We start from the raw sequence: 20989 nt of genomic DNA, 5'->3' as shown, positions 1-20989 counted from the left end.
AGACTTTTGGCTCCCAGAACGGTGAGAAAATAAATTTTAGTTGTTTAAACCACCACCTTTGTGGCATTTTGTTATGGAAGCCCTAGCAAACAAATACAACATTCCTCTTAAGAATAACAGAATACAAAAAAAAAAAAAAAGGAATAACAGCATACACATTCTTTTCAAGTACACACAGAACATACACCGAGATAGACCATATTCTGGGTCATAAAAATGTCTCAATAAATTTAAAAGGATTTAAATATCTTATAGAGCATGTGATAACAATGGAATTACATTGGAAATCAGTAACAGAATAATCTCTAGAAAATCTCAAAATACTTAGAAATTAAATTTTATACTTCTAAATAATCAGTGAATTAAAGAATAAATCAAAAGGAAATTAAAAATATTCTGAATAGAGTAAACATGAATATACAATATAACAATAATTTTTGGATGCTGCTTAAATAATATCTAGGGGAAATTTTGTAGCAGTAAATTTCATATTCAGGAAGAGACGAATCAAATCAAAGAACACACATTTTACTTTCAGAGTAAATTAAACCACATTAGGCAGAAAAAATGAATAAAGATCAAAGTAAGTAGACAAAATCAATGAAACAAAAAGTCAACTTTTTCAGATAAAAAATAATAATAAAACTACAACCAGACTAATCAGGTAAAAGAGAAAACTTACACATTATCAATAACAGGAATGAGAGACTCGACATCACTAAAGACTCTACAGATATTAAAATAATAAAAGAATATTAAGGACAACTTTATGTCAACATATTTGACAACTTGGATGAAATGGACTAATAAATTGAAGATAAAAATTACCAAAAACTTACTAGGGAAGAAAAAATACTCTTCTTCCCTATTAAACATTTATGGAAGAAGCAATCCCAATTCTGAAACTCTGAAACTGAGGAGAGTTCAGCATTATTCTGAAACTAAAACTTTACCTAGACATTACAAAAAAGAAAACTACAGACCAATATTCTTCACTGAATACAATTCTAAACAAAATTTTACCAAATTAAATCTAACAACATATTAAAATGAGAATACATTGTAACCTAGTGGAGTTTGTCCCTGGAATGAAGAGTTGAAAATTCAAAACCAACTACTTCATTATATTAAGAAACTAATTAAAAAATGTTCATTTTTAAAAAGATTTTATTTATTTATTTGACAGAGAGAGATCACAAGTAGGCAGAGAGGCAGAGAGGAGGAAGCAGACTCCCTGCTGAGCAGAGAGCCCGATGCGGGACTTGATCCCAGGACCCTGAGATCATGACCTGAGCCGAAGGCAGCGGCTTATAAAGGCAGAAAAATCATTAGACATAATCTAGCACTCATTTCAGATAACCACCAAAGTAGACATAGAAGGGAATTTTCTCAGTACAATAAAGGGCATCTATGAAAAACCTATGAGGTAACATCATTCTTAATTACATTCAGGTGAGAGGATGCTTTTTCCATAAAATCAGGAATAAGTAAAGGGATACCCAACTTCACTGTAACTATTCAGTATTTGACTGGAAGGTTTTGCTAGTATAATAAGTCATGAAAAAAGCCCCCCAAGTTAAAAAAAAAGTAAAACTTTACTCTCAGATGACATGATTCTGTATGTAGAAAATCTAATGGATCTACATGAAAGGTACTGAGTTTTACAAGGTTTCAGGACATAAGATCATTATATAAAAATTAATTTTTCTACATATTAGCAATGAATAATTATAAATTTAAATAAAAATACTATTTTTATGGTTTTATGTACACTGAAAACTAAAAAACACTGGTGAGAATAATTGAAGACTTAAATAAATTGTAAAATATACCATTGTTCATAGGTAGGAAGACTTAACCATGGTATGGCTGTCAATTTTTCCCAACTGACCCATGCAACTCTAATATAATAAAATTCTAATAAAAATATAACCAGGTTACTTTTAAGACATTGAAAAGCTGATTCTAAAATTCAGACGTAGATATAGAGTACCCAGAATCATCAATACAATACCAATACCACAATAATACAAACATGGTGGTATTGATGTAAAGGCAGATAAATAGATCAATGGAACAGACCAGGGAGCTAAAACATTTCTTCATATATGTAGACAATTCATTTTTGACAAAGGCAGAAATGAAATTCAGTGGAAAAAGTAGTTTTTTTCAGCAAATGATGCTGGAACAATTTTACATCCTCAAGCAAGGTAACTGATTTGTTTCACATCTTGTATCATATACAAAATTTTACACAGTATGGATTGTAGACCTAAATGTAAAAGTAAAGAATATCTAAAAAACAGCAGAGAAACTTCTAAAGGGAAACAAAGGGTCTTTGTGACCTCTGGTTGGTCAATGGTTTCTTAAATATAACACCAAAAATACAGTGTATAAAAAAAACAAATTAATAAACAGATTCATTAAAATTAAAAAACAGAAGTCACATACTAGGAGAAAAAAATCTGCAAAGCATGTATCTGAAAAAGTTCTTCTACCAAAAAAATACAAAGAATCTTAGGTAGCCTGGGTGGCTCAGTCAATTAAACATTAAATTCTTGATTTCCACATAGGTCATGATCTAGGGGTCCTGGGATCAGGCGCTGCATTGGGCTCTGCACTCAGTGAGAAGTCTACTTGAGGATTCTCTTCTTCTCCCTCTGACTCTCCCCCCGCTCATGCATGCACTCTTCCACTCTCTCCTCTCTTTAAAATAAATAAACCTTTTAAAACTCTGAAACTCAACAATAAGAAAATAAGTAGTACCATAAAAAATGGACAAAAAAAGGGCATCTGTGTGGCTCAGTGGGTTAAAGCCTCTGCCTTTGGCTCAGGTCATGATCTCAGTGTACTGGGATCAAGCCTCACATCAGGCTCTCTGCTCAGCAGGGATTCTGCTTCCTCTTCTCTCTCTGCCTGCTTCTCTGCCTACTTGTGATCTCTGTCTGTCAAATAAATAAAATATTTTTAAAAAAATGGACAAAAAATTTGAACAGGCACACCAAAACAGGTGGCTCAGCATCCTTAGTCATTAGAGGTATGCAAAGTAAAATCATAATCAGATACCACTACACACCTGTTAAAGTGACTGAAATTCAAAATACCACATAAGTGTTGGTAAAGATGTGGAGGAACTGGAAGTCTCATACACTGCTGACAGAAAGGTTAACAGCACAACTACCGTGGAAAAAATCTATAGTTTCTTAAAATGTTATAGTCTAGCCACTGCTCTTGTAGGCATTCATCCAAAAGGAATGAAGGCATATACCTATACAAACACTCACACACAGCAGCTTTACTGGCAATGTAAAAAAATTAGAAAAAGCCCAAATGTCAGAAACAGGTTTAATAAATACTTCTATATCCATACAGCAGAATATCAGTCAGCAATAAAAGAAATGAACTATTGATACATGTTGCAACATGGATGAATCTTAAAATAATTATGCTGAAAGAAACCAGGCCAAAAAAAGTTCATACTGTATTTTTTCATGTACATAAAAATCCACGCAATGCATATATATTTATAATAAAGCATATCTGTGTTTATCTAGGAACTAGAGATTTGGTGGAGGAATGAAGTGGAGGAATTGTAAAAGTACATGATGACGCTCTTGGAGTGTCATATATTGTGATGATAGATTCATGGGTGTATATGTATGTTAAGATTTATCAAATTCTACACTTCAGAAAAAAATATTACAAAAGAAAATACTGGGCTCTATATCATTGCTCTCTTACTATGGTTGATTTGATACTGTTCAAAAATATTTTCTGTGTGCATGGAAGGAGTATACTTCTCCAGTTTCGATTTGAGGTTGGCTATGTGACTTTGGCCAATGGATAGTGTCAGGTTTAAAACAAGGGGGAGGGCGCCTGGGTGGCTCAGTGGGTTAAGCCGCTGCCTTCGGCTCAGGTCATGATCTCAGGGTCCTGGGATCGAGTCCCACATCGGGCTCTCTGCTCAGCAGGGAGCCTGCTTCCTTCTCTCTCTCTCTCTGCCTGCCTCTCAGTGTACTTGTAATTTCTCTCTGTCAAATAAATAAATAAAATCTTAAAAAAAAAAAAAAAAAAAAAAAAAAAAAAAAAAAACAAGGGGGAACTTGAAATGCTGTTGTGCTTTTGAACTCACCACCCTTGACTTTGTATTGTCACCAAAATGGCTCCTTCTGAGTCAATATTGGTCCTTGATCCTCAGGACCAGAATGAAAAAATGTGGAGTATAGCTACGCCCAAGCCACAGGAGGCCCAGCTGAACCTGCTGCTAGAAGCAGAACCACCCAGTCAAGCACAGCTGAGATCAGCTGACCTCAGGTGACTTGGAGACACATGAGAAATAAATCCTTATTAGACTATGCTACTAAGATTTTGCAGTTATTCCACAGCAAAAGCTAACTGATAGTTGCACCAAAGACAACTTTGTCAAAATTGAGACTTTGGAGCCGATCGTACATACCTTTGAATCTGGGCTTCCCAAGAGGATCAGTTTCTCTTGTTGGACTTGAGCTAAAGTCAGTTATATTAACTGTGAACAGAAGATAAGAAATTATTTTAGCAAAATATAAAAAAGTTTCTTAATAAAATAAAAGAGTATTAAGAACTCTAAATATTTAATATGCCTCCTGGTCAATTGCTTGTGATCTTGATTTCCTTTATTATAATTATACATATTATCCACAATAAATGGCCTTTAATTGTGTCCTGCTGCAGGTGTTCTGAGTATACTAAAAAATGATTTAAAGATTAAAGTAGGCAATACTCAGGAACAAATCAATATATGTATGACTTATCTTTTAATTAGGTTCCATTCCCAAAGTGAGGCTTGAACTCATGGCCCTGAGATTAGGGCAGTGATCAGCTGAGATCAGGCAGTAGAGCATGAGTGGCATCCTCTACTGACTGAGCCAGTCACCCCAAGATATGTCAATAATAATGACATCTGATTTAGTGAGAAGCACTGAGTAATCTAGATCTTTTCAGGAAGATGTCTCTAAAAAACTTGGGTACTTTCTTCTCTATGAAGGGAAGGACCATATTCTATCTCAAAGCTTTAAACATGAATATAATTTCAAAATTTAAAAAGACTCATATTAACCATAAAATTGAACAAAGCAGATAATCCAGAACTGAGACACACTTCCCCCTAACTTGAAATCTTTCAGTACTTCATAGCTAAGCATCCAGTGTGAAGTGAATGACATACTAACCAAGATCTTCTCCTGATGCAGGAGCTGTTGGTTGCTTTTCATCTGTCTCTGTTCTCTCTGAAGGGGCTTCCGTAGGACCAAGTGTGGCCCTCAAGGGTGGAGATGTTACTCGGCCCGATAAAATGATTCCTATAACGTGGAGCCAAAGTAGTCAGGCTTTATAGGATCACTGCCAAGTTCTCATTTATTCTATAAATATTTTTCAGCACTTACACTATATGCCAGGCTTGGAGAGAAAACAAAACCAGTGTCTTTGATTGAAATAGATGTGTGAGCCAAATATACTGAAGCATTATAGATATGGTGGAAAAAACTGGATAAAGTCACAGAGAAAGAAAACAGACAGAGTAATAATGTCTATGGAAAAAGATGCAGGGTCGGTGGGGGGAGGGCAGGAATGCCTTCACAGAAGTTGTGCCAATAAAGAAGTGAGATAATCAGCAGGGAGGTACGAGAGCTATATTCTAGGCAGAGGTTGCAGGAAGAACCAAGCCAGAGAAGCACAAAACTACCTGGTGTGTTTAATTTAAAGGGGTGAGAGCTGAGATACTTTGGGGTGCCATGAGAGCTGACTGTGGAAGGACAGGAAAGGTCAGATCGTGAAGGGCCTTCCATACCACAGATTTGGACATTGTTTTTAGGGGACAAGGACCCACTGAACGATTTTTACTAGGAAAATAATGAGATGAGAAGGGGATGAATGGTCAGGTTGCAAGTCTGGTGGCCAAGAGGGAAGTCAAAAGATGAAAGTAGTTGTTGAAGGCAAAGGCAGAACAGGTGAACTACATATGGAGCAGTGGGATTTGGTGGAAGATGTTTTACAGGAAAGCTCTCAAGGAGATGGAATGGCTTGACCTGGAGAGTAACTGGCAGGCATGGATCGGGCTGGAGAAGAAGGAAAAAGATGCTTACTATAACATCTGTTCTGTTGACTTCTACAATATATTCCTGCCCTGCTGCACAAGGTAGAGCTGCTAATGTTTTATCCCTCGGTCTCTCCCCTAGTACCATAATACTGGGGCCAGCATGAAGGCTGGTGAACAGGGGGGGCTTTCAGTAAAAGGTACAGGATTTCATTTTAGGAGATAATGATAAAGAGATGACAGGACCTCACATTTTCCATTACCCCTACTAGGTTGGCAATGTACCGTACCTCATTCAAAAGAATGCACTTGTTGAAAGGCCTGAGTGAACTTCTGTCTCACAACCTTTAAAAGGAAAAGTGAATTGGGGGAAAGCAGAAGGGGAGAAAAACCATGAGAGATGTGGACCCTGAGGAAAAAAACTGAGGGTTTTTGAGGGGAGGAGAATGGTGGGTTGGGTGAGCCTGGTGGTGGGTGTTAAGGAGGGCACATATTCCATGGAGCACTGGGTGTGGTGCATAAACAATGAATCTTGGAACACTGAAAAAATTATATTATAAAAAGAAGCGAACTGGCCTAGGGGTACAGGGATAGTTTCTGGGACCTCACCCATCCAGAATCAGGGCAGAAGCCCAAGGTCCACTGGACTTCCCAGTGTCCGGTTTTGGGGGCCAACACAAGCACGTGTCCCATGCTCCAAAGACTAGTCTGTTGCCTAACCTAGCCTGCCAAGAAAGGGCTTGTGGTTGCCCAGGAAAATGAACATCACAGAGAGAGAAGGTATATGACCAACATACCTGCACTTCCTGGCTTGCCAGTGACATTATTTGGTGGTAAAGGTTTTCTTCGTGAGGGCACAGGTCTAGGTGACAAGTGAGGGCGGCGAGTGCCTGGGACTGCGGCTACGAGATTATATTCCAGATAAAGCTGGTATAAAGATTTGCTCCATAGACATGTCAGGTTTTAAAAAATAACATTTGGTAAGTAGCAATTGGATGATAGAGAAGAGATTCCACAGAAAAGTGTCTATGAGTAATATATTCTGATATTCATCTAAATCAATTTTGGTAATATACCTAGGAACAATGAAGTCCATTAACATGTGGAAAAATATCCTCTAATTATAGTCTGTTTGCCTTTTGAAACTCAACAGATGTAGAGAATTTAACATTTTTAGTTTCTCTGTAGGCACAATAGTATTTCTGAGTTTCATTGTCTCCCATTCCCTTTGATTTTCAGACTACAATTTCTAAAGTCATTTTAGCTTTAAATTGTTAAAGGATATAATTTCTCCTTTAGTGGATGCTTCATCCCACCACCAAAATCTATTATATCATTATAACTGAAAAAATGCTTTCCAAAAGATTACAACAAAGCAGCCTTGACAGCAGAAGCAATAAGCCTATGCCTGTGGAGAGCAGGGTCAATATGGACAGTTGTGCATTGCACAGGGGCCCTTGGCAAGGGATACATGAGCTGGAGCTGAAGTTTAATATGTACTCTGCTCATCCATCTGTGAGCCCTGGTGCAAGCCTGCCCACTCAGAGGAAGGGCACATTGTACCAAAGAGTCTGCCTAAAGAGCAGAGGGAAGAGGTACCTTTTAATACGATGCACAAGTCATCTTTTCATACTTTGCCCAAAGGCTGGCAAGGCTACACGTGTCTAGAATAATCCACCTTAACCCAAATTTTAAGTCTTGTATTACAGCTTAAAAATTCACCTCTTTCTTTGCATGATATATATTGGCTAAAAATCTTGAAGCAAAAGTGACAACCTAGGAAAATGGCTTGTGACTTTAAGTACTTTTTGGGAGACTAGCGAGGGTACATTTGGGCATGTGCAGGGGAGTGAGTGGGATAACAGAGTATGGATCTGTAGCCCAGGTGTTAGTACACCAGAGTAGGTTTTCATAGCAACCTTGTAAATGGCATAGAATTCTTAATGCAAACCTTTCCAAGTCACCAGCTTCATCATTTTGGCCTATTATATAGAACACAGTCTTAAATTAGGAACATAAATCCCATAAGGCAAAAGGATATTGTAGTAAATTACACAAGAACAAAACTTGAACATGGTGAGAGCTAGAGCCCAAAGTGACTCTTCAGCACTTGTCCATTGTGACCCTTTAGAACATTATACAAAGTGATTCTTGAATTAGTACCCCATCAGAAGCTCTTGTAAATATTTGATGTGTGCTTAGAGCACTTTCATTTTCCCAAAGATAATATTTTATATTTTTAATTTTTTTTTGGGGGGGGGAGAGATTGAGAGTGAGTATGCACAGGGTGGAGGAGGGGCTGAGAGAGAGAGAGAATCTTAAGCAGACTCCACACCTGACACCCGACGCAGGGCTCCATCTCACAACCATGAGATCATGACCTGAGTCAAAATCAAGAGTTGGATGCTTAACCAACTGAACCACCCAGGTGCCCAAAACGGTACCTTTGGGTACTTCTAGAGAAACATTCTAAAAAATATATTTTATTTTAGAATGTTTCTCTAGGAGTACTGTTGGCATGGTTCTTTGAGAGCTGTATGGATGCTGTTTTTGCTACAATTTTTGACACTGCAGTTTCTGCCCAAGTAGCAGAGAAGAGCAAAGTAAGGGAGTCAGTATTTTATTCCTTACCTGGTTTTTTGGTGGAGTGTGTAGAGTCCATGGACACATTTTTACCAGCACCTGATGGCTTTGGGGCTTGCTTGACCCCTATGAGCAGAAGGAATGAAAGGAAGTGAGTAAACAGAAAAAATGTGTTAAGTGTTTTTTCACAGAAATTTGGTAATCAGTGATAATGTGCATTCAAAGCAGAACAGTGGCACTGGTGTTTTTGTGCCCAGGCATTTTAATTGGCTTCTCCTGTCTGCATATAGAAAATACTCAGAGCACTATATTCATTAGCTGTAATAACTTTTTGGAAGAGTTAGTGTTTAATTATGGATCATGGTATTGTCTTAATTTTCCATGATGCCCACACTGTACTGCCTTCCTGGGTGGTATGGTCTTACCAGGCAGACTTTGTATTCAGTGACTGGCCATTTTTTGTCAATATTCATGAGTATGTTCTGCGGTTTAAAAAAAAGTTTTCCTCCACCCCCCTAAAGCCTCTTAAAATTCCAATGTGTTTGGATTTATCCTTGGTAAGTTGACTTTAAAAATATTCCTGGAGAAGCCTTGGCTATCACTCTGGTTAGGCCACATACTGGACTTGTAACTTTGAGACTTATAAATTAGTCCTGGGCAGGCAGAGAGCTCCAAATTGCTATTGGAAGAAATTGATCTGAAAAGTGTTTTGTGTGAAATTTTATCTCCTATGTCTCTCAAATATAATCTGGTGGTTATTAGTCATTGACCTAAACACCCATGCCAAGAGTTTGAATATCTATCCTAAAGAGAGGGGGAGCCAATTTAGGTTTTGTCTTATTTTTTTGAATTATTATGTTTTTACCTTATAAAATAATCTTCCCCAAATGTCGCTGACAGTCATCATTAAGAAAGAACAGAAACAGACATTATCCATGCAAAGAGACAAGGATCTGTGGACTCCAGGAAACAAACGGAGGGTTTTAGAGGGGTGCGGTGGGTGGATAGGTTCACCTGGGATGGGTATTAAGGAGGGTATGTATTTCATGGAGCACTGGGTGTTATGTGCAAACAATGAATCATGGAACACTAATGAAGTACTGTATGGTGACTAACAGAAGATAATAATAAAAAAATTCTCTATACTCTGAGGACCCGACTGTAATTCACATACTTAAAAAATCAGAATATTTAGTATACTAATCCATAAATGAACAAGGACAACCAAAATCACCACCTTGTTTTGAGTATTCACTGTGTTCTAGGGACTATGTAGAGACTTTACACACTCAATCTCATTTACTGTGCAGGCAGATATATTAAAACAATATTGATTAAAATACAGGAGAAACTTTGCCAAAAATCAGGTATTAGCACATTAAGTGATGAAATTAATTATTATAAATCAACATTTTAATTAATGTAGAAATAGCATTACAATTATTAACATTATCATTATTATTAATACTATAATAATTATAATAAGCATTAATTTATAAACCCCGGTACGACAATCTCATACCCTCTGCTGCTTGGTTAAAAGAGTATATATAAAATCATGGTGAATGTTTGTAGGGAGCCATGAATTAAGTGTTGCTTATTTGTAGTAGGGAGAATGTTTTTGAGGTCAATGGTTATTTTGTGGCTAATCCCACAGGCATGGCAAAAACAAATGGCTCATTAGTCTTCTTCCTGTACCCACTCTCAGTGTAATGTGTTCATTTGGGTGCTTTTGTTGGAAAAGGACTCATTTGTTCATGGCATAGAGGAATGGAAAGTACTTCCACTGTGGGATAACCTGGTTTGGTGAACCTGATTTACCACTACTCTTTGAGATTAAAAAATGTATTGTGTGTTCCAGAAGGCTAGTAGATTGTGTGTGCCTGTAGTTATTCTTCTTCACAACACTTTCCCAAATCTTTCTAACTGCAAAACAAAAACAAAGCATTTTGGTTCAAAGCACCTTCCATATTCAGTGCCTTATTTGATCCATAAAACCCTTCTGTGTGGGATATATACCATCCAGATCCTACAGACGAAGAAACCCAAGGCAGAGGAGGATTAAGCAACTCAAAGCTAGGAAGTATTGGGACTGACAGGCATGCGCCTAGCAAAGCCTAGCTCTTGACCACTAAGTGGCATAACACAGTGTACTGTCAGCTTCTTGCTTCTGTCATTCCTCACAAAGAGGCTAAGGGACATTAGCTTTAGAGTCCTATCTTCTGCCTTTTGGGTGGTTTGAGGCATCACTACTGTAAATGGCCCTGGATGGCAAGCATGTGTCATCCGAGCATGCCACTAAGGTGTGGGACTCAGAGAATAGCAGATTCTGTCAGTGGACAGTTCTGACAGTGGACAGGTCCTCTGAGCCACAGGTGCTCGTCAATTGGAGATACAGGAGAGAATCCAAAACTCTGCAGGCCTACTTTATGAGTAAGACCAAAGATACAATTTCCCTGGCTTTTTTTCTAATTAAGAGAAAAATCAGCAGAAACCACCTATTGTGTCAGCTTCTCTATTAAATATAATCTTACTATTAAATATAAGTACCCAAATCAATCATCAGCTAACCTGGACTTTCTTCAGCCTTCAGAAACAGATAGAAGTTGTCAGGGTAGAAAAATGTTGTTAAGAGCCTTGCGAAAGGCAGTCATGGGGCTCAGGGACAGGGCATTGAACTGGGCACAGGGGGATGAACTCCGGTTCTGGCCATGCCTACATCTTACTGTGGTTTGCATGTCAGCCAGGCAGCAATATGAGCACCAGGGCCCACACTCCAGTGAACTTCTTTTGCTCTGAATCAGAGAGCAAGTGAAGGCCAAAGGTAGCAGAGAGGCGGCAGGAAGGCAAAGGAGGAAGCCAGGAAGAGAGATACTATGGAGAAAGAATTCTCAGGAATTGGCACTTAATCAGCCAGTCTGGCCCAGGCTGTGACCTGAATTCTTTTTCCCTCTGGCAGGATTAATCAACATATTTTCAGAAGGGCAAAACTAGCTCTGGAAATACCAAATGCAGCTTTAGCATGAGTCCCCATTTGCCATATGGGAGTTCTCCAAAAATCTCTGGATTTACATAGTTTACTCCTTAGCAGTTTATTGTCAAAAATGAAGTTATGATTTTTAACCATGGTAACAAAAACATTGCACACAAACACAGTAAACTGAAAATTCATTTCCAAATGTATTAGACACTGCTTCCTGTGACCAAAAAAGGGTGGTCTTTATGCATGATTGGTCTCTGTGCCTTTGTCTCCAAATCTCAGCACCTTGCTCAAAAGCCAGGAGTGATGAGCCAGCAGACTGGAAGGGTTAGCCACAGCCCAGAAAAACACATTCCTCATCTCGGAGGAGTCTGGTTTCTGGTTGTCAAGCACACTATATGGGGGCAGTCAAGTGTGGATTCCTCATTAGGAGGCAGAGAGAGGAGTCTCAGGCTCAAGTATGTAACATATCTGCTAAACCACATGTGTCAAGTTGGTTTCCAGACTATATTTTGCCTGACACATAATGGACCTTCAACAGAGGACCCGTATAGCTCAGCAACTTCCTTCCATAGGGAGAAAGTTGGAGAATAGAAGTTAGCCTACTCTGTGCTGGACAGAGAGCAAACATTTTCAGCTTTGTGGACCATATTGTCTCCGTCACAATTATTTCACTCTACCATTATATTGTGAAAGCAGGCTATGTTTCAACAAAACTTTATTCATGAAAATAGGCCATAAGCCAGATTTGGCCTGTGGGACTATAGTCTGTGTGACCTCCTGGTCCAGGGCATGCTTGTTGCATCTCTGCAGTGTAGATCTGAAGTTGGCTGTAATTTTTAGAACACATCAGTGAAGCTGAAACACGTCTCTGGAAAACCTGTAAAAGCAGAATGCTGGAAAATGACCCACCTATAACCTCAACCTCTGTAGGGTACTTTCAGACTTTGAGGTGGAGGCATATTTATAAATATAGCTAAGAAATGCATATAAAGCTAAGCAAATATCTGTAATGATGTCATGAAATAAGAAACCTGGCTCAAGACGGTTTATGAAATCGTCTTTGGGTTTATGAAATCATTGCAAGATTTTTATAGAGGCCTAAATAATCAAAGGTCCATAGTTTTAAGACCTATGAAATCTTGGGTTTATGAAATCATTGCAAGATTTTTATAGAGGCCTAAATAATCAAAGGTCCATAGTTTTAAGACCTAAGGGCACAATCTTACGTGGCCTAAAACCATGAGGAATATGTCCTATAAATCCTAAACACTTCCTTTATCAACTGATTTTTCTTTTTAATGTAAAATATCTGGGCTGAAAATTTCAGCAAGAAAAACTACAGGAAAATGTATGTGAGATGGATGAATAATAAAGATAAATATTCTGGGCAAGATGTCACATTTGATTAGAAATCAGTTGACACAGAAATTAAGTCTCATTAAGATTTGATAGAAACTATATGTGAGTGTGGATGAGATAGTGGCCTGGATCTGTGGAGAAAACGAACTAAAAAAAAAAAAAAAAAAAAAAAAACAACCCTGCATTTTTAGTAAACAAGCCAGAAAAAAATTATGCAGAATCAAAGTAAGGTGGACTCATGTAATTCATTAATCTGGAGAGAATAGATTTTAAGACACTCTTCTCATGAATTTTTAAAAACTTTATTCCCTAAGCAAATAGTCTGAGAGCTATTAAATTTTCCATTCATTATATCCTACATGTCATCTATGATTTCCAATTTTGGTATCATTTACTTCTTTTTTTGCCTTATTACATTGGGTTAATACTCCACTACTCTTTTCATTACATGTCATCTATGATTTCCAATTTTTATACCATTTACTTCCTTAAGTAATGGTATAAAATGGTATAAAAATATAAGATTCCTTAAGAAATTAAAAATAGAACTTCCCTATGACCCTGCAATTGCACTACTGGATATTGCATTGGGTAAATACTCCACTACTCTTTTCAGCATAGCTGGTTAAAGTAGGAATCCTTGTGCTCTTGATGTGAGGAGAAAAACATTCAGACAATTAAGTATGATGTTATTTTCAGATTTTTCAGATATGTCCTTTATCAAAGTGAGGAAAATGCCTTCTAGTCTTTGTTTTCTGTGAGTTTCCATTATGAAAGGAGTTTGGATTTTGTTTAATTTTTTTTTTTTTTTTAATTTATTGAGGCGGTGGTATGATTTTTCTCCTTTTCTCTGTTAATGTGATGAATTATATAAATTTGTTTGGATGTTGAGCCAACTTTGCATTCTTGAGGCAAATATCATTTGGTTGTTATGTGATATTGTAGTAGATGTAGAAATGCATCACCTTGACATGGTGAGGCTCTCTCAGCTAAGGCTGATTCTGAAGGAACTGAAGGAGGATGCTGTCTGCAGACTTCATTCCCTGCAGATGGGCAGCATTCCCCAAACGGGAATTCTATCAGATGATAGAACATATGCAATGCATTTTGGTTGGGGATGGAAGTAGAGCAAGGAAAGCAGAAACTGAGCTCAGCTTTGTCTACCTGTGCTCACCAACCCATTTCTACTAGTGAACAACTAATTAAAATGAAGAAACTCTGTTAAGAGGACATCCTTCCACAGTTTAACTAGATGAATTAATACTACAAAGTTCATTTCATCTACAAAAAAGGGTAATAGATGTCAGTCTGTGTTACAAGGGGCTCTGGAAAAAAATGTTTGTATTGCAAATAGACTTATAATAATGCCTTTTTATTTCTTCTGGAAAACAATTAGCCTTTTCCTAGTGAGAACCAATGCTTGATTACACTAAAAGTTAATAACTTTCAAGTTTGACCATAGCTACCTGTTCTTTCATTTGCTTTGTTGACACAAATGCTTTCTTCTATTTTCCCTTAGTCAAACTCCAGGGATGTGTTTTGACTATTAACAAGGTGGTTCGTTTAGACCCAGATTGCTTATGTCAAACTGAGAAACTATGCATTGCTTAATCCCACAGTTGGGAATAATAATAATAAAAAAAACAGCTGAGCACAAATAGATAATGGAATGCTTTCTTGCTTTTCACGAGTCAGGGATTTATAGTAATTGCCTCATTAATTAGTTTGAAGAAAAGTGTATTCCTAGAACTTCACACACTGTAAGAACCTATAGAAAAAAAACTTTAAAACAAATCTACATCAAAATCAAAAGCTTCTGCACAGCAGAGGAAACAGTCAAGAAAACAAAGAGGCAACCCATGGAATGGGAGAAGATATTTGAAAATGACAGTACAGACAAAAGGTTGATATCCAGGATCTATAAAGAACTCCTCAAACTCAACACACACAAAACAGACAATCATATCAAAAAATGGGCAGAAGATATGAACAGACACTTCTCCAATGAAGACATACAAATGGCTATCAGACACATGAAAAAATGTTCATCATCACTAGCCCTCAGGGAGATTCAAATTAAAACCACATTGAGACATCACCTTACACCAGTTAGAATGGCCAAAATTATCAAGACAGGAAACAACATGTGTTGGAGGGGATGTGGAGAAAGGGGAATCCTTTTCCACTGTTGGTGGGAATGCAAGTTGGTACAGCCTCTTTGGAGAACAGTGTGGAGATTCCTTAAGAAATTAAAAATAGAACTTCCCTATGACCCTGCAATTGCACTACTGGGTATTTACCCCAAAGATACAGATGGAGTGAAAAGAAGGGCATCTGTACCCCAATGTTTATAGCAACAATGGCCATGGTTGCCAAACTGTGGAAAGAACCAAGATGCCCTTCAACGGTGAATGGATAAGGAAGATGTGGTCCATATACACTACGGAGTATTATGCCTCCATCAGAAGGAATGAATACCCAACTTTTGTAGCAACATGGACGGGACTGGAAGAGATTATGCTGAGTGAAATAAGTCAAGCAGAGAGAGTCAATTATCATATGGTTTCACTTATTTGTGGATCATAACAAATAGGATGGAGGATATGGGGAGATAGAGAGGAGAAGGGAGTTGGGGGAAATTGGAAGGGGAGGTGAACCATGAGAGACTACAGACTCTGAAAAACAATCTGAGGGGTTTTAAGTGGTGGGGGGGTGGGAGTTTGGGGGAATCAGGTGGTGGGTATTAGAGAGGGCACAGATTGCATGGAGCACTGGATGTGGTACAAAAACAATGAATAAAAAATAAAAAATAAAAAAAATAAATAAATAAAATCAAAATGATTTTTAGACCAAATATCTTCAGGTATTATTCATATCTCACTTTCAATAGGGAACCATCATGGATTTATTTATATATGCATTAAAAATTCTTATTAACATGCTTTTTTCATAAGCATGCACATGATTTGTACTGTTAAAAAAATATTGCAAGTGCGTGGGTGGCTCAGTTGGTTGTGTCGAACTCTTAATTTCGGCTCAAGTCATGGTTTCAGGATTGTGAGATCAAGACCCATATGGGGCTCCGCATTGGGCATGGTGCCTGCTTAAGATTCTCTCTCTCTCTCCCTCCTTCCCACTTCTTCCCCACCTTAAAGAAAGAAAAAGAAAGAAAGAAAAGAAAAGAAATGATGCAATCCCTTATTAAGGCATCTAATAACTACCATTTATCCATTTAGTGAGTTAGGTGTTTGAACTTTAATCAGATAACTGTCTTAGTTATCTGCATGACTCCTATTTCCAGAGATCTGGTTGGATTAGGGCAATGTCATTTAATTCCCAAATTAAGCTGAATGTTTTGGTAATGTTACTATGCCTGTAGCCAGTATGATTAGCGGTTAGTTGCTCTTGTTAGACTATCATGTTCCACACTGCCAACAGTTGCAGGTCTTATAAAAAAAATTGTAATGGTACTGGTGAAACTACCAACAAAAAACAAAGTGATTATAGTCTTGAAGTTTGAGCCTATATATGGAAAGTGTTTCTGAAATTAGAGAAAACAGTTATTTTGATATTTTTATCCAATAATACATATTATACATATTAATAAGGATCTTTTCAAGAATCAAGACTATACATGGTAGCTGATTTTATGGACTGAGTTTAGAAAAGAAAAATTCTTTTTCTATGTTTTCAGACACTGGAAATTTTGATTTTAGAATGAGTTACAATTTCCAATTCCAGTTACATTAAGAACTTCCAAAACTGGTGAAAAAGAAATTTGAAGTGTGAATTCAATAAAAATACAAATTTTGAATGAACATTTTTATAGTTTGGAGAGGATCATAAAGAAGTAAATTTGTGATCATTACCTGTTCCCATTCCATTCCCTTTGGGTGTCTTACTGGGTTTGAGTCTACTAGGTCTTGTAGTTGTCTTATTCAGAACTACAATAAAGTGGGAAATAAATAGGTTAGAAATGTTCTTGTTAAAACCTTGCAATCAAGGCAAAAAGAAGTTCCCAGAGAATTGGAAGTCATTTAACATGGCAACAGAAAAATGATCGCTTACTAAAAACTATTGTTTAAAATATGGAAACCACAATTCTGGTTTAAAAATCATAGACTTGAATGTGGGAAGAGTGACCTGATTTTTTACTCTGAGGTTATCACTGGCTTGAAGAACTAACTGGCAAGGGAATTTATAGGTCTAAATGGGAAATCCCTCAGTTAATTTCTAAGCACTAGATACATTTCAAAACAGAACTGAAGAAAGATCAGGACTACATATATACCCAATGAAAACCCAATGAAAACTTGAAGCATCTTTACATGCCAAGGCCTTAATTCATGACTCATAAGTTGGTGGGTCTTTTGCAGGGGTCTCTACATACAGGTGTTCCCTCTTAATCTGGTACAAGTTCACTGTTGAACACGGAGTATGTTGAAATCATTTTAATTTCTCTTCCACTTTAGGGAGAGCCAGAACATTGCCAGTGCTTTAAGAGGTCACTTGTCATATCCTCTGGAAGACTCTTCAAGGAAAAGCACAAAGTATATTGTGGTTGGGAGAGCAAGCTCTGGAGCCAGAATTGCTTGCCTTCAAATCTACTTCCTACCTCTTCTCATGCTTTGGCTTGTTCAACTGTACCCCACAAGACACATGGCAAGCCCTCAGTCAATGTTAGCCATTGTTGTTATGGTTTCATTATTGTGTATAAACTTTTACTATAGCCAGCCACACATCAAGCTCATGGTACAGAGGGCACATGGAGATGTATTTGTTATAAAAGATTTGTTATAAAAGATTTGTTATAAAAGATGTCTGTGCCTTATTACCTTTGGGTCTTGGAAGATTACAGCCAACCCACCCCACAGAACACACACACACACACAACCACACAGAATCCGCAGAAACCGAAGGATAAAATGATTTCTTTTCCCATATGCCCAGAGAGATGTAGACGAAGAACATTAATTTATAAGCCAGCTTCATTATTTAGAACTTTAAGTTGACTTAGAATTGCAGCAACAGAATGTCAGTGTCTTTGGTACATCTTGTGCTTTAGCACAGGAACAATTTACATGAATCAGATCAGCCTCTCCAAGTTAACTTCTCCTTAACAAGCTCCAGTGACAGAGATCCTAGAACTTTTGGAGAATTCAATAAATGTAAAGTATTTTCCAATGATTATCATTTTTACTGTATATTACTTATAAAATATGTGTATATGTGTGCATATACACATGCATATGTATATGTCTGAAGGAATCAAGGAAATATGTTCTCCCAGAACAAGCATCTTTTATACTAGAATAGACCATCTCTTCTTAAATATTATTTGAGAGCTAGTAATATCTGAATAGCTAACTCTAATTCTTTTCCTTTAATTGCCATGGAAAACTGAAAAAGTATGTGTGAGATTTACACACAGATGCTATTCTAAAAATACTTCTCTATTGATAAATTTCCATGGGAGTCTTTATATCTGGTCATCCTTAAAAACCTTAGTCACACTTTATCATTACCATAGATTCATTATTACCTCTCCACAAGGATCTGAATTTCTGCACATTCTTTATTGCCATTTAGAGATATATATCCCTCCGTTGGTGTGTGCTACTATTTCGACACATTTTATACCTTCTCAGGTGTGCTGATTATTTAGGTCATCGGAAAGAGAAACAACTTACCGGGTCTGATGTGTGCTTTGTCCGGTATTCTGGGCCTCACAGGAGTAGTATACAATCTGTGTGGTGCTGAAACAGAGGAAAGGCTTTGTATTTAATCACCAACTTTCCATTAAATGGGGAGTTAGCATCCTAGGGACTAGCAACTCATACACTTTGCATGGAAGTAGAAAGGATGTTTTGAAACCTGCAATTACGCACTACAGCATTGCTGCTAAAGGAAAATAAAGCAAGCATACATATTTATGACTGTAAATAAAGGCACAAAGTGAGCTAAGTCATTTGTACTGTGTGTCAAGGATTAGTCTTCATTTAGTCCATCTTTCTCAAAGGTATTTTATTTTACGCAATGGTTGTTAACATCATAAACATATAAGCCAACTAGCCATCCATCCATCCATCCATCCATCCACATCTCTCAATTAGGAAATCACAGTGGAACATTATTTTGCCCAAGAAGACAGGTAATCTCAAAAATTAAAAAAGTATTTTTAGGTAGGTTAAAAGAATAGGGATGGTGGTCTCTATCAAACTGTCCTAGCTCATAACCCTGAAATGAATACTCATAGTCCTATCCATTAAAGCTTTAGGAATGGGAGACAATGATCTTTGTTGTTCTGCCTATCAAGAGAGGATGAGCAAGGAGCAAGAAACTGGGGCAAGTCCTGGAAGCAACACAGCACCTTCTCATTTCCTGGTCCTGTTATTCAGGGCCTGCAATGGTGAGGACTCCTAAGGAAGACTTGCTGAATAAATTTTAAAAATGAACGACCATTGTAGCAGGCAAACTCATGAGAAACTAAGCTGAAATCCTTTTACTTCCCAAGGTTTTAAAGTGTACTTTCATCCTGGAATTCCCCCCTCTTCCCTTCCCTCCTCTCCTCGCCCTCGACATACCACATTGCCTCCTTAACACCACCCTCCTGGTAATGCTTTAGCTAAGACTGGAAAAAATGTTTCTTGCAAACTATGTAAGTAGATTACATCGTTTTGATGATTTTGTTCACATCTTAAGTAGGTATTTATATAATCATAAATCAGCAATGCCTTTCCTACCAAGTTAAAAAAATACACCTGTGAAATAGATTATAATGCAGCTCATTTATAAGCTTCCAGTGTGAAGACGGATGAGCAGAATTTTGCCATATTTCAAGCCAAAAACAGCAGACACATACTGAAGTTCCTTGTAGGTTTGTCGTGGGCCTTTCAAAGTGTTGCAGCTAGAGTGAGTACAGGCACTGATGTTATAAAAAAATTAATTCTCATCACACCCTCAAATGGTGTCATGATGATTTGCAAATGTTTTTCTTCAAAATTCTCTTTGATAGTGGTAGGCTTACCTGAGAATTGAATCTATTTCAGTTTTTCATCTTAATTTCTTCAATGTTAAAATGTTTTAGCTCAAAGAAATACAAGGATCATGGTTCTTATTAGTCTTCTTCTTGGACAAATACTAATTTTTAAACTTTAGGTAGGAAAGGTATATAAAGCAGAACACAGAAACAATCAGGACTACACTTGGTGGTTCAAAGTCCTAGGATCAAAATTTTTGCTTTATTTTTTTCCCCACAATCTTTACTCAAATCTAGACAGACTTTTTCAGACCAGTGCTGGAATATAACTTCAGTTTAGACTGTGAGTTACTCATAGAGTTTATCACTAAATAACACATGGCCTCGAGAAAACTGCTCTAGGGTTTTAATTTTAAACTGAAAGAAAAAAAGGAAAAGAAAAGGAGCTTTGTGAACATACATCCACATAGTTTTTAATGACTAATAATTTTAAAGGATGCTTTTGTGCCTAGTTTTATAAAAATCTATTTAAGAAGAGCATTAAGAAATACTATATGAGGATGAATACCCAACTTTTGTATCAACATGGATGGGACTGGAAGAGATTATGCTGAGTGAAATAAGTCAAGCAGAGAGAGTCAATTATCATATGGTTTCACTTATTTGTGGAGCATAACAAATAGCATGGAGGACATAGGGAGATGGAGAGGAGAAGGGAGTTGAGGGAAATTGGAAGGGGAGATGAACATGAGAAAACTATGGACTCTGAAAAACAATCTGAGGGTTTTGAAGGGGCAGGGGTGTGAGGTTGGGGGAGCCAGGCGGAGGGTATTATGGAGGACATGTATTGCATGGAGCACTGGGTGTGGTGTATAAGCAATGAATTCTGTTACACTCAAAAGAAATTAAATAAAAAAAAGGATGCTTTTGTACCTAGTTTTATAAAAATCTATTTAAGAAGAGCATTAAGAAATACTATATGAAGTTAATATCAAAACTAAACAAATAGGATTAT

General features: G+C 37.2%; 1 protein-coding gene across 38 annotated transcripts in view; it reads right to left on the bottom strand.

The window, feature by feature from the left end:
- Positions 1–20989, bottom strand: part of ABI3BP (ABI family member 3 binding protein) — a 253905-nt gene that overhangs the window by 33779 nt on the left and 199137 nt on the right. For 33 of the 38 annotated variants that reach the window (XM_059164296.1, XM_059164297.1, XM_059164300.1 and 30 more), the window contains 6 exons: positions 18686–18751; positions 16865–16939; positions 8702–8779; positions 6868–6972; positions 5208–5336; positions 4457–4525 (listed from right to left, as the gene is read on the bottom strand). In XM_059164296.1, the coding sequence (XP_059020279.1) occupies positions 4457–4525; positions 5208–5336; positions 6868–6972; positions 8702–8779; positions 16865–16939; positions 18686–18751 (522 nt within the window). The remainder of the gene's footprint in view (positions 1–4456; positions 4526–5207; positions 5337–6867; positions 6973–8701; positions 8780–16864; positions 16940–18685; positions 18752–20989) is intronic. The other 5 variants (XM_059164302.1, XM_059164304.1, XM_059164336.1 and 2 more) reach the window with 2 other exon arrangements.

This window comes from Mustela lutreola, chromosome 2, assembly GCF_030435805.1.
Source record: "Mustela lutreola isolate mMusLut2 chromosome 2, mMusLut2.pri, whole genome shotgun sequence".
Lineage (NCBI taxonomy): Eukaryota > Metazoa > Chordata > Mammalia > Carnivora > Mustelidae > Mustela > Mustela lutreola.
The sequence above is the reverse complement of the archived record's forward strand: the minus strand, read 5'-3'. Positions and strand labels throughout refer to the sequence as shown.